The sequence below is a fragment of the Danio rerio genome, chromosome 5 (genome assembly GCF_049306965.1).
Source record: "Danio rerio strain Tuebingen ecotype United States chromosome 5, GRCz12tu, whole genome shotgun sequence".
In the NCBI taxonomy this organism is placed as follows: Eukaryota; Metazoa; Chordata; class Actinopteri; order Cypriniformes; family Danionidae; genus Danio; species Danio rerio.
In genome coordinates, this window is record NC_133180.1 from 68,441,548 (window position 1) to 68,455,000 (window position 13,453).

The following is a 13,453-nucleotide window of genomic DNA, read 5'->3' on the forward strand; positions in this document are numbered from 1 at the left end:
TTGCTTTTTTTGGCATTTTATTTGCTTTTGTTTTAATTTGATTTACTTTGTTTTTCTGGTAGTTTTGCGTTATTGTTATTATTTTTTTATTTTTTTTATTTTTTGTTTAATATATACATTTATATAAATTGTTCGGGGTGAGTTTTTTATGTTTTTTTTTAAAGAAAATAATTCTGTTTATCAAGGCGGCATTTATTAAATGTAAAAAAATTGTTCAATTGTTAAATATTTATAAAAATTTTAAATAACTGCTTTCTTATTAAATGTGGCTTCAAATAAAATTCTATACTCCTATCATTATTGCTTTTATTCCTATTACCATTAATAATAATAATAATAATAATAATAATAATAATAATAGAGTTGTTTCTGAAGGATCATGTGACTGAAGACTAGAGTAATAAAGCTGAAAATTCATCATTAAAATCACTCTGAAATGATTCAGTTAATTGATAAACCAGTTTTGAACAGTTATTTTATAGTGCAATAACATCTCACAATTTAACAATTTGTTCTGTATTTTTGATTAAATAAATGCAGCCTTGGTGAGCAGGAGAAGCTTATTTTAAAACTTTTTAAAATCCTACTGACCCCAAATCTTTGACCGGTTGTGTATATATTGTTTTCAATTTTCCATCCAATTATTTCAGAATTTATTCCAAAAAAATTAGTATTATTTTGAGAGAGGAACTTTTTAAGAGCATGTATTAAAGGGATAGTTCACCCCAAAATGAAAATCCGGCCTCCTTCACTTGTTTCAAACCTGTTCGGGTTTCTTTCTTCTGTTAAACACAAAAGAAGACATTTTGAAAAATGTTGAAAACCAGTAGCCATTGACGTCCATAGTATTTTCTTTTTTTACTGTGGGTTTTAATGTTTCTAACATTTTTTGTTCTTTTGTGTTTACCAAAAAAGATTTATTAAAACAGGTTTGGAACGAGTGAAGGGTGAATGAACGAATAAATAAATAAATAAATAAATAAATATAGTTCTTTCGACTATACAATACTGTTAAATAAAGTATGTTAAGGTTAAACTGGTTTCTACCAAAGTTACATTTTAAAGTCAGTCCCACTGTATGAGAGAATAAGCTAAATTGAGGAAATGTATTAAGTTTGCTTATAATTTAACATTTTACTACTGATTTCTTTCACAGTTTAGAAAATAACAGGTTTTCATATTTTGTGATTTGTGTTTTTAGTATTTTTTCCCCAATTTATTTATGCTTTTGATTTACATTATGGGACATTTTAATTTTGAAAAGTTTTGTTGTTTAAAGTAATATCATGGTGTTGTATATTACTGTATGTAACAAAAACCCGGTAATAAACTGCCAGTAAGGGGGACATGATGGCTTAGTGGTTAGAACTGTTGCCTCACAGCAAGAAGGTCGCTGATTCAATCCCAGCTGGGTCAGTTGGCATTTCTGTGTGGAGTTTGCATGTTCCCCCCGTGTTGGCGTGGGTTTCCTCTAGGTGCCCCGGTTTCCCCCACAGTCCAAGGACATGCGCTAAAGGTAAATTGAATAAGCTAAATTGGCTGTAGTGTATGTATGTGAATGAGTGTGTATGGATGTTTCCCAGTACTGGGTTGCAGCTGGAAAGACATCCACTGTGTAAAACATATGCTGGATAAGTTGGCGGTTCATTCCACTGTGGTGACCCCTGATGAATAAAGGGACTAAGCTAAATGAAAATGAATGAATGAAACTTATGCCTTATTTCTCTATATATTATTTCTTATACATTATATTATTTCACAATATTATAACGTGAATAAGTCACTTTGTTAAACTGTGGAGTTGAATTTTCAACATCAAAAGTGGACAGAGCAGAAATCAACATCCCATAATGCAATTCACAACTGTAAATAAATGGAAAACACAAACTACTGAAACTGTTAATTAACTTTTTTTTATTTTTTACAGTATAATTATACAACAGAATGCAACCAGATCTTATATTTTCTTGGTCAGGCCCTACGTTATGTAATCTTTTTTTTATTAATAAAGCAAAATAACTGACTAATAATTGTTTTGCGCAAGTGTGACTCAAATGGTATCAGCCCACAAGTGTTTTGTGTGTGCTTAACGTTTGTTTTTCCCTTCTACAGTAGAGCTAAAGCAATATTATTAGACTCAATATTATAACAGTGACATTTAAATGAAATATCTCTCAATGACACTCATCTTGCAGTGATTTGTGATCATCTACTCGTGGGTGGTTTGAGGAAATATGGAAAAGAGGAAGTTTTTCAGAGTTAAAAGTTTGATGTCTGACTCCGAAGCTAATCAGAAAATCTTTTCAGTTCCTTTATTTATGACCATTACGGCTGGATTGTTTATGTTTTACTTTAAACTGAAGCAAAACACGAGAGGTATTTGTAATAATACAGCAGGCAGTTATAGACAGAGACCAATTAAGACAATTTTTATGATTCATATCAGTCACAACCTTAACATCAGACTCACTACACACACACACACAAATATACACTTGTTGATCATACGGAAAAGTGGCAAAGAGTCATCTGTTGCTACATCCCAATCATCAAAAATACTGCCGAAGACCTATTGGAACCCACGTGGACTCAAGTTTCTTAGAGAAATCAGTCAAGTTTGGTGAAGGAAAAATCAAGGTTTGGGGTTACATTCATTATGGGGGCATGCAAGAGATCTGCAGAGTGGATGGCGAGATCTACAGCTTGAAGTAAAGAGATTTGTGCTGCCCATTACATTACAAACCACAGGAGAGGGCAGATTCTTCAGCAGGATAGCACTCCAAGCCTCCACATCAACGTTTCTGAAAGCAAAGAAGGTCAAGGTGCCCCAGGATTGGCCAGCCCAGTCACCAGACATGAACATTATTGAGCATGTCTGGGGTAGGATGGAGGCATTGAAGATGAATCCAAAGAATCTTGATGAACTTGATGAGTCCTGCAAGAACGCTTCCTTTGCCATTGATGACTTTATTAATAAGTGATTTGAGTCATTGCAGAGATGTATGGATGCAGTCCTCCAAGCTCATGGGAGTCATACACAATATTCATTCTTTTTTCACTGCAACATGACTTTATATTTTCTACTGTACATTGTTTCTGTTAAGTGACAAGACTTTTGTCTAAACAAAGTCAGAGCTTACTGTCCTAATTAAATCATTAATAATCAAGGCATGATCATATTTTGATTTGGTAAAACACAAACTACTGAAACTGTTAATTAACTTTTTTTAATTTTTTACAGTATAATTATACAACAGAATGCAACCAGAGATCTTATATTTTCTTGGTCAGGCCCTACGTTATGTAATCTTTTTTTATTTATAAAGCAAAATAACTGACTAATAATTGTTTTGCGCAAGTGTGACTCAAATGGTATCAGCCCACAAGTGTTTTGTGTGTGCTTAACGTTTGTTTTTCCCTTCTACAGTAGAGCTAAAGCAATATTATTAGACTCAATATTATAACAGTGACATTTAAATAAAATATCTCTCATATATCTCTCATATCTCTCATAACATAAGCACAATCTAGAGGCCTTTACCTTTCATATAAGCCACTTCTGATGCCAAATGATCAACTAGAAATCAAGTTATTATTTGATGTTCCTAAAACTTGGATAGGCGACAAGACTTTTGTCAGGTAGTGTACTGTACATCTATGGGCATTTAGTCTATAGTCACACCATCAACTTCTGCTCCGTTTGCCTCATATTATTTTTGTTTAATATTAACTTCACTCCTCTTTTCTTCAGCGCAGTGGGTGAATGTATGGGAAATCAGTGGCTGTATTGATCTAGAGCAATGTATTCTGGGACAGTGTGTGAAGGGCATCTTGGACTCAAATTAGTATGCAGACATCTGTGCTGAGATGTGCTTCCAGTTTGTGATTGAATGGCCCAACCTTTGCTTGTTGCAACGGTCCTGCACTGCATTTCTTACTTAAAGCCATCATAAAGCTATAAGAACTTCCTAGATAAAATTGGTGTTGATGGATTTTTTTTTTTGATCTACAATAGTTAGAATTACAGTGTTCTATTAATAACAAGCAGTAGCAACAGCTCAGGGGTACAGTAAAATCTCTAACTGTGCATTCACACCGAAGATGGCGAGAGTGTCCAAGTTCACTTTGGCTGTCCTGGCGACAACGCTGTCTGCTTTCACAGCGGCTAGAGCGACAAAATTCGCTACATTGATCTCTATTTAAAGAAGCCGTTGCAGCAAATCAGCAAATCACTTACATACCCGCATTAAAAACCTGCTTTTAGTATGACAATGTTGCGTTCCTTTTATCAAATTCCTTTAACTGCAGAAGATCCAATTGTTGCTTGTGGTGTGTAATATTCTGAAGCATCAATACTGTTTTGTACTGTCGTTAGTTGGCATAGGAATCCTGTTTAAAAAAAGTATATATAACATTAATAAACATCAGTAATTGGCCAATCATTTTTTAAATTAAGTCCCTGTAAAAACGAACATAAATAATTGGAAATCCAGCGACTGCAATAATTAAACTCCCTTGGAAACAAGTGTGGTCGGAACCAAAGTTTACAGGACTGTGTTTTTTGGACTTCTACATTCCAATTGCTTTCTGCTGAACCACGTCATAGCTCATTACCATAAAGTTGACTTGATTTCAACTCTCCTCGGTGCCCACATTGGCGAAGATGCACTGCTCTCTGCCGGCTCTCATTGAAAATGAATAATTCAATTCAATTCAATTCAGCTTTATTTGTATAGCGCTTTTACAATGTAGATTGTGTCAAAGCAGCTTCACATAAATGGTCATAGTAACTGGAACAGTGTGGTTCAGGTTTTAGTGTTTAAGTTCAGTTCAGATCAGTTTAGCTCAGTTCAGTGTGATTTAATCATTACTGAGAGTTCAAACACTGAAGAGCAAATTCATCGATGCGAATAACTTATGGCTACTTTGACGCCCTCGATGCCTTCGGTGTGAACACGCAGTAACATTTGTAAAACTTTTAACATTATCCCTGCAACCATTGGAACACATTGGTAACCAAAAAAAAAAAAAAACTGCTTGAGCAACTTGAAAAAAAGATGAGCAATTTCCTAATGAACACCAAAGTCCCTTTAAGGCAAGTCATTTCACTCAGCGGCCATCTTTTGAAACGCTTCTCGGGCAGTATTTTCGGGCATTCTGTCTGAATGGGAAAACATCAAATTCTTCAAAGCTGTTTGCCAAGCTTATGATTACATTATATATTCTGAATAACCAGTAGAATTAAACAACAACTGTCGCATAAATTTAGTTTCTAAACGTCCGAATTCTGCAAATTTTTTGGTTCCCCAAGCTAATACGCATGCGAAACGAGATCATGACACCAACCTCATTTATGGCTGTTACTCTTTATCATCCTTTGAATAATGATTGCCCGATCTTGCTGGTTTTCTGGAGTAACACACAACTTGGTCTTGATGGTGAATCAGAAATGGTAATGACTCCTTGTTTACAAGTTTGTGGGCGTTTGAGTAGTTGCTGTAATGTGATGTGTGTTTGACAGGATGGACTGCACCTCGCGTTAGTTTCATACAGACTACAAAACCAGAAAACTTTGCTTTTAAGTGCAGTTGGTTCATTTAAAAGTACAGATTTCAAGCTTTATGTGGATACCTTTCTTAATGTTTGTTTGTGAAGCAAGTATTTGCTGAGATTCCAATGCATTTGTTGACCACCAAACTGTTGTAAAAGCACACATCTGCTCTGAGTTTCTCCCCCCCGGTGAAACGTCAGTCTATTGCGATCGATGATTGGCTCCTATACTATTAGGCTGGGCTTTATTCACCATATTGCATATTGCACCATATGCGCACTGGCGCCGTTGTCCTGTGGCAGCCGTCGTATCATCCAAGTGGATGCTGCACACTGGTGGTGGTGTGGAGAGACCCCCCCTCATGATTGTGAAGCGCTTTGGGTGTACGGCCATACAAAATAAATGCGCTATATAAATACACATTACATTACATTTTGACGTTACACTTTCCCCCATTCAAAACTATGCGTGTGACATGTCTTGTGAATTATATATGCTTATTTCATGGGGCCGCCATTTTAAAGATCGAAAGCGAGGCTTCGGTGGGAAGAAATCCAGAAGTATGGGATCAGCACTGTAAATATTGCAACAACATGCTGTGGACTACAAACCTCCAGCTGTTGCCGCGATTTCAAAATGCAGATATGGTGTAAACATCACTTTAAAATCATTCAGTTCAGTTTCATTTAAACAATTAAAAGCATTTTAGGCATCAAACAAAGTCATAATCTCTTTAAGAGGAATATGCTTAAGTGTTTGGGGACGCTTCTCTGCTTCAGCTTATGTAACCCCGGTGAGCGATAAAACGGTGCAGTCCTCTGTAGCACATCCTCGTGTTGTCTGTATTAGTGTTGTACCAGCACTGAAGTTGTAAAAACGTCCATTTCCCTCTAACATTTAAGCGCCACTGAGCGCATTCATAAACACAGCTGATTTGCCATAATATTCACCAGTACTCCACCAGTAAGTAAGGTTATCAGTTCACCACTCTTTATAATGACCTTCGCGGCCAATCACAGTCATTTCTCTTGAGCACGTGAACACAATGGCAAATCAGCGATGTTTAAGACACCATCAACAGTGCCCAAAATCTTAGCGGGAAATGGTTGTTTTTAAAACTTCAGTACAGAAATTTAGTATGGTGACAAGTCTAATATAGTGAAAGAATCAGTTCATTAACTTGAGTTTGATAAGTGTCATCTAAAACTTGTTCGGGAAAGAAAACGTTAGCTAACTAGCGCCATTTCCCTGAACTTAGCTGAGAATGAGGTCCGATATCACTTTTTATTTTCAGCATTCTTTCAGAACGGACCTTCTGGTCACTCGGAAGGCGGTGAAATTATACATTTTGTCGCTTTCTCTTCACTGATTAGATACACAGCCATGTACACAAGATTTCTATGTGACTCCAAGCGATACTTCCGGATTTCTTCCCACCGCAGCCTCTATTTTGCTTTTAAAAATGGCGGCGACGTGAATAGTCTATAGTCTTTGTGAACACCCAGGATGCCATAACCCTTAGCAACCACCTATAGCAACCACAAAGAACTGTAAAACCCTTGTTACGGTGATCCATAACAGTAAAACCTTTGTTACGATGGTCCATAACATTAGAGCAACCACTGCACTCTTCCAATCCCCCAATCATTGTGCTGGGTAATATCACATGGACAATCACCAAACACATTTGCTTTTTTTAAATGTATGAAGTTTGCTTTATTATAGTCCATTCAGCTGATCTAGCCCTCCACATGCAAATAAACAGTAACACATATGAGAAAGTCAGATTTTGACTGATAAATAACTTTTAGTAGACCTCAGTTATTTCTTCTCTCCTCGCCACTCTTTCTTTACTGTAATCCATCAGCCCTGCTGAGGCTCATGGGAAATCTGCCCTGTCAGAGAGCTCTTTTTTTTTTGCAGTGACGCAAGTCTGTAATTAGATGAATTGAGCATGAGTGAGAAGGGACTGCTGGGAATCTGCGTCTATTACAGTGAAAGGACCACCACAGGACCCTGTCAGAAGATGAAGACGTGAGTGTGGAGCAGAATGTGCAGGATTCTCCCACTAGTGCCGTCAAAGAAATAAGACTCCCAGCACTCTTTCCTTAACGCCTCTCACAGGAGTCCCTTAACTAAGAATAATGTCTGCATGTAATTAGATGAATTGAGCATGAGTGAGAAGGGACTGCTGGGAATCTGCGTCTATTACAGTGAAAGGACCACCACAGGACCCTGTCAGAAGATGAAGACGTGAGTGTGGAGCAGAATGTGCAGGATTCTCCCACTAGTGCCGTCAAAGAAATAAGACTCCCAGCACTCTTTCCTTAACGCCTCTCACAGGAGTCCCTTAACTAAGAATAATGTCTGCATGACTAATTGCATTGAGTTGCTGCCATGCGATTGGCTGGTTAGAAATTTGCGTTAACAAGCAGTTGGGCAGGTGTACCTAATAAAGACTGTATTTAGTTGGTTCAATTTAACTTCTAAAGTCATTAGACGTAATCAATGTTCAAGAAATTACAATGACTTTGGCTGCATTTGAAATCGCATACTTTCCTACTATACAGTACGCTAAAATCAGTATGCAAGCCAAGTTGTATGTTCGAATTCATAGAATTCGAAAATCAGTATGTGAGAAGTACCCGGATAACCTACTACTTCTGGCGAGATTCTGAAGGGTGCATCCCATGAATGCATCGCTATCCCATAATGCCCCGTGAGAGAATTCATGAATGAGAGTGAAGCCACGCAACTGATGCTGGTAGGCCACGTGGCCATGACAAAATGACGGATGTAGTATGTCCGAATTGTATTCATACTGCTCAAAAAGTAGTACGATTATATTCAAATGAAGTACCTACTGAGTAGTAGGCGGTTTCGGATGCAGCATTTGTATAACAACGGTTAAATCAATATTTGAATGGAGCAGAACTCTTCACCATTAGTGAATGCGTGTGGTGTTCGTATCCCACTGCAGTGCTCAGAATCACAGCTGTAAGCCGACAGATCTGCATTTGCTTCTGTCTCAGTCTGTCAGCTTATTGAGAGTGAGCTGAAGACATGAAACCCAGCCTCTTCTGAGCGTCTGCAATCATTTGTCCTGGATGCTCATGTTTGTGAAGCTCAGAGATGCTGCTATTATCCATAGTGTCTGACTGCTCACTCAACCGTGTAATAGACTTTAGGAAATGGCATTTCTTCATTTTTTATTTTTTTTGCCCATTCTGAATGACTGAAAGGATGAATGTTTTTACAAGGAGTTCTTATATGCTACAGAAAAGGATATTCTGTTATATTTGATAATTGTATAACTCTTTTTTTTTTCATGTTTGTCTTGCAGCTCTCCTCTACAAACCTATTGACCGGGTTACTCGAAGCACTCTAGTCCTGCATGTGAGTTTCTCCATTTACAATGATATACATTTACTAACCTATTATCACTAGCACATTCAGTCAGGTCTACCATTATATTTCAGCACAATGAAGCTTGTTGGCTTCCCAGTAAATCTTTACAGTATTTGTACTGAGGGTGAATCTTATTATTGTAATTAAGTTAATGTGAGTTCATATTCGGTATGAGTACTGTAGAGATATAATTGAAATCAGTCAGTAATCAGTCTGGGTTTTTTTGCTGTGAAATGTTGTCTTTACATGTTCTGAGTAATTTGTGTATGTTGACATTTTAGCCATTTGCTGATGTCGTAGTCATTCCATAAGGCTTATCAAATCTATTAAAATTTCAGTATCAATGTGTCAGACCTATTTACTGTACATTAGGTCTTTATATTTCTAGTTGTGGTTTTCACCAAGGATATTATAATCAAAACCCAAGAAAAACACAAGCTGCTGTATAATATTCGAAAAATGGATGAATGTACCTTCGATTAGGGCTGTGTAATTAATCGAAATTCACTTGCGACTTTGTTTTTGCCCTCAAATGATTATGAAAAACTATACTCGAGAAAAAAATGATTATTCAGTCAGTCAATTTAAGGACTTTTTGATTGTTCATTTGTAATTTTTGTTTTACTTTAGATGTTTTTGTTTGTTTGTGTGTTTGTTTTACTGAAAAATCTATTTGATATATCTTAAATAAAATTTAAATAAATCCATCAATCCATTAATCAATCAATCTTAAAATGCCCTGGTCTTATGGTCCACTCATAATTATTAAAAATATTTGTGATTATATATCAATCCAAAATGTGACATCTACATATTGTATACAGTACTGATGAGAAGTTTTGGGCACTAGTGTTGTGAAAAGAGTGAGTGTGTGTGTGCCTCGGAAAAAAAAGGGTATGCCATATTTATTGTCAGATCTTGTGAAACTAATTTAATAAATTACTACGTTAATTAGTTCACATTTGGCACAACTTGGTATCTTACTTTTATTTTTATTTTAAAGGCTTAAAAATGATTGATCTTAGGCTATCATATGTGCTTTATTTTTTTAACATTTAATATTTTATTTTTTTGTCCATTTGACATAACTCTACCAAAAAAATATATATACACATTACATTATATTTACATTACTTATGTACATTAATGTACATATACATTAGCTTTCTTGATTAACAGCCACTGTGGCTAGTAGTTTTCCAACATTACTAACCACTCACCGTTTTTACTAGCCACAATTTTATTGTTGGGAAAATATATTTTATGCACATAAATATGACTTTGACATGCTAAAATTACTTGCTTTAGATTTTGAATAAAAAAAATATAAAATAAAAAAAAAAATAAAAAAAAAAAATAAGGAGGCATGTGGAGATAACATTTCACTTTTTGTGTGTCGTGTATGAGCTTGCTCAATAATCATGAGCAAACGGGTCATGGTTTCATAGTTTTAATAACTAATTTCTTATAACTGATTTCTTTTAGCTCTGCCATGATGACAGTACATAATATTTTACTAGATATTTTTCAAGACGCTAGTATTCAGCTTAAAGTGACATTTAAATGCTAATTAAACTAGGCTAATTAGGTTAACTAGGCAAATTAAGAACTGCTTTTATTCTAGCTAAAGCAAAACAAATAAGACTTTCTCCAGAAGAAAAAAAATATTACAGGAAATACTGTGAAAAAAATCCTTGCCTTGTTAATCATTGTTTTGGAAATACATATAACAAAACACACAGAAGGGCTAATTATTGTGACTTCAACTGTATGTTGTCTGTTTCAGGACCTGTTGAAGCACACTCCTAAGGATCATCCCGATTTCCCCTTACTGCAGGACGCTCTGAGAATATCCCAGAACTTCCTGTCCAGCATCAATGAAGAGATCGACCCACGCAGGACTGCCGTGACCACACCAAAGGGAGAGGTGCGACTGTGTTTATGAATGAAGTCTGTTTAAGGCAGACAGTTCCTTTATAAGAATAACTTCACAACTTCTTTATTAATAGCATTTGTTTCAGAACCTGTTTTTATGTGTAAGCATTTATAAACTCAACAGTCACACTTATTTAACACCAAAACTATCAGACCAAGAGTTTGATTTCAGTCAGTTAAAAATAACTTTTTATAACTTGAATGACATTTAAAGGTCCAGGACACCCTGGAGAACCTTTTTTTTATATTAACAGATGTGTGTGTGTTGAGCATCAGTTAAGACAATGTTAGCACCTGTCAGCTTTAATTGTGGGGAAAACTGGATAATTTTGAGCTTTTGTCAACTAATTTCAGCTTCCGGGTTTAAAATGATTTTTGGGGCGGGATCAAAATCGGCGACGTAGCGAAGTACCGCAAGTGCAATGATGACGCGTCGGTTTCTCATTATTATTCATAGCGGAGTTTTCTTATCCTATGAGAAGAGCCTGCTGCTTAATTATTCATGAGAGCACATGCTTTCTGAAGGCAAGGCCGACCTGCCAGCTTCAAGCAAGCTGTGAGACACGGACCCACCAACGGCACGCAGTAGCCGTTCATGAAGGCTCGTATGTGTTTGTTTCCATGATCCACGGGGTTTGTTGCATGTTTTGTCCCCACCATCTTGTCAGGGCCGATCATACAGCAATGCTGTGTGTGTGCTGCAAGCATTTTTGTCGGGAGAGCAGTACGAGAATTGAAGAATGGCGGATGTTGACTTATCAGGAGTTAGTTCACATTCAGACACATCGTCGTGCTGCTGTGTTTGCCTAAATCCTCTATATTACCAGCAGGGCTAATGGTTAAAATAGGCAGGTCAGGAGACCTGCTGCACGAGTCTGCATTCAGATCTATAATATAGACTTGGGGATCGAGGAAGAAGCCTCATTTATAGTGTTTATATGAACACACTTATCTTTATAATGATATAAATTGTGGATATGTGTATATGAAATTACGAATAACAAATGTAGCAGGGCATTAAATAACTGTTTATTTCGTTGCATTTTAACTTTGTGAACTATAAACTCATGCGTCTCCTCACGGTTTGTGTCTCATTTTGTGAGCAAACTGTCAACAACAGTCGTTCGCTCCCCTTCTCCCCTGCTGGCCACGCCCACTCCTGCCCTATGCTTGCGGAGCTCCACGCCCATTAATCATGCATCTTTTGAAAAAATTCTGAAGTAGACTTTAACCGAAAGTGGGGGGTGTCATGGCCCTTTAACAATGTTTAAAGGAAAAGTTCACCCAAAAATAAACAAAGAACAGAACAAACACTATTTACTTGTTCCAAACTGTTTCTGGAGCCCAACTTTTTTACAGTGCATATGGGAGTTGCATCAGCCATATTGTCACCTTAAAATGATAAGGTTCTATCTGACATTTTTGTCAAAATGGAGTTATTGACATATTCTTATTAAATGACAACTTGTTTACATTATGGCATGTTATTTTAATAGGTTGTTTACATTTTAAGACTTTTTATTTAAAAGTGTTACACGCACACTGCTTGATATATGGAATCCAAAAACTTTGAAGCTCAGTATCTCAAAATCATACAAATCTGTACATCAGCACAATCTCCACCTCGCTTTCATTCATCCCCTTTATTTGAACTAAAATAGTTTTTCGACCGACCACAACAGTGTCTATGATCATTTAACCTTTGCCGCCTGATGGCTCTGTTGAGTCCACAGGAAGTAAAAAGTGGGTGTTTTTGTCTCCGTCAGGCTCGTCAGCTGGTGAAGGACGGCTTCCTGGTGGAGGTGTCGGAGGGAACGCGTAAACTCCGTCATGTCTTCCTCTTCACAGACCTTCTGCTCTGCGCCAAGATGAAAAAGACCGCAGTTGGGTATGATCATGGACACACACTTACTCACACACTCACTTTCTCTTTTATTTTATGTTGAGTCCACCCATGCATTCATCACTGTACCGGCTGGTGTTGGATGGAGTGTTTCGAGGGTGCAGTGCTGCAACCTCATTTGTCATACTTGTTTTTATGGTGGCTAAGACAAATACACTGTAATATTGAATGATCGCTGCTGTTAACCTGATGCAGCTCTGTGCTTATACCATCTGCCCTTAAGAGCATCACATATGTAGGCTGAGATTTCCAAAAGAGTAGAAATTTTGTGAGTGTCTACTAATAATACACATATTGAAGACCATGGACGCAGCAACTTTGGTCACACTTTATTTTGATGGTTTGTTTGTTGAATTTAGGTTACATTGCATCTACATGCAAACTAATTCTCATTAGATTATAAGCAGACTGTTAGGTTGGGGTTAGGGTTGGAGTTAGGGTTAGGGTTGCCATGTACAGTACCTGCAAAGTTTCTTCTAAACAGTTAAATGTCTGTTGAAGGAGTAGTGAAAGCAGGCATTAAGCAACAGTTTACTAATACTCAAATGGACCATGAAAATAAAGTTTTACCCTACTTATTTTTTTACATATGACCAGAGCAGCACATAAAGCGGAGTGAATTAGGTAGTCTACTAATAATATAGGTAATCTGTCGT

The 13,453-nt window shown here is 36.8% G+C and overlaps 1 protein-coding gene across 8 annotated transcripts in view; it reads left to right on the top strand.

Annotated features, from left to right (window-relative positions):
* Positions 1-13,453, top strand: part of abr (ABR activator of RhoGEF and GTPase) — a 282,138-nt gene that overhangs the window by 147,844 nt on the left and 120,841 nt on the right. For all 8 annotated transcript variants that reach the window (XR_012406031.1, NM_001368694.1, XM_073950738.1 and 5 more), the window contains 3 exons: positions 8,895-8,947; positions 10,746-10,886; positions 12,661-12,782. Coding sequence is in view for 7 of the 8 variants with exons in the window: in NM_001368694.1 (NP_001355623.1) it covers positions 8,895-8,947; positions 10,746-10,886; positions 12,661-12,782 (316 nt within the window). In the remaining variant the exon portion in view is untranslated. The remainder of the gene's footprint in view (positions 1-8,894; positions 8,948-10,745; positions 10,887-12,660; positions 12,783-13,453) is intronic.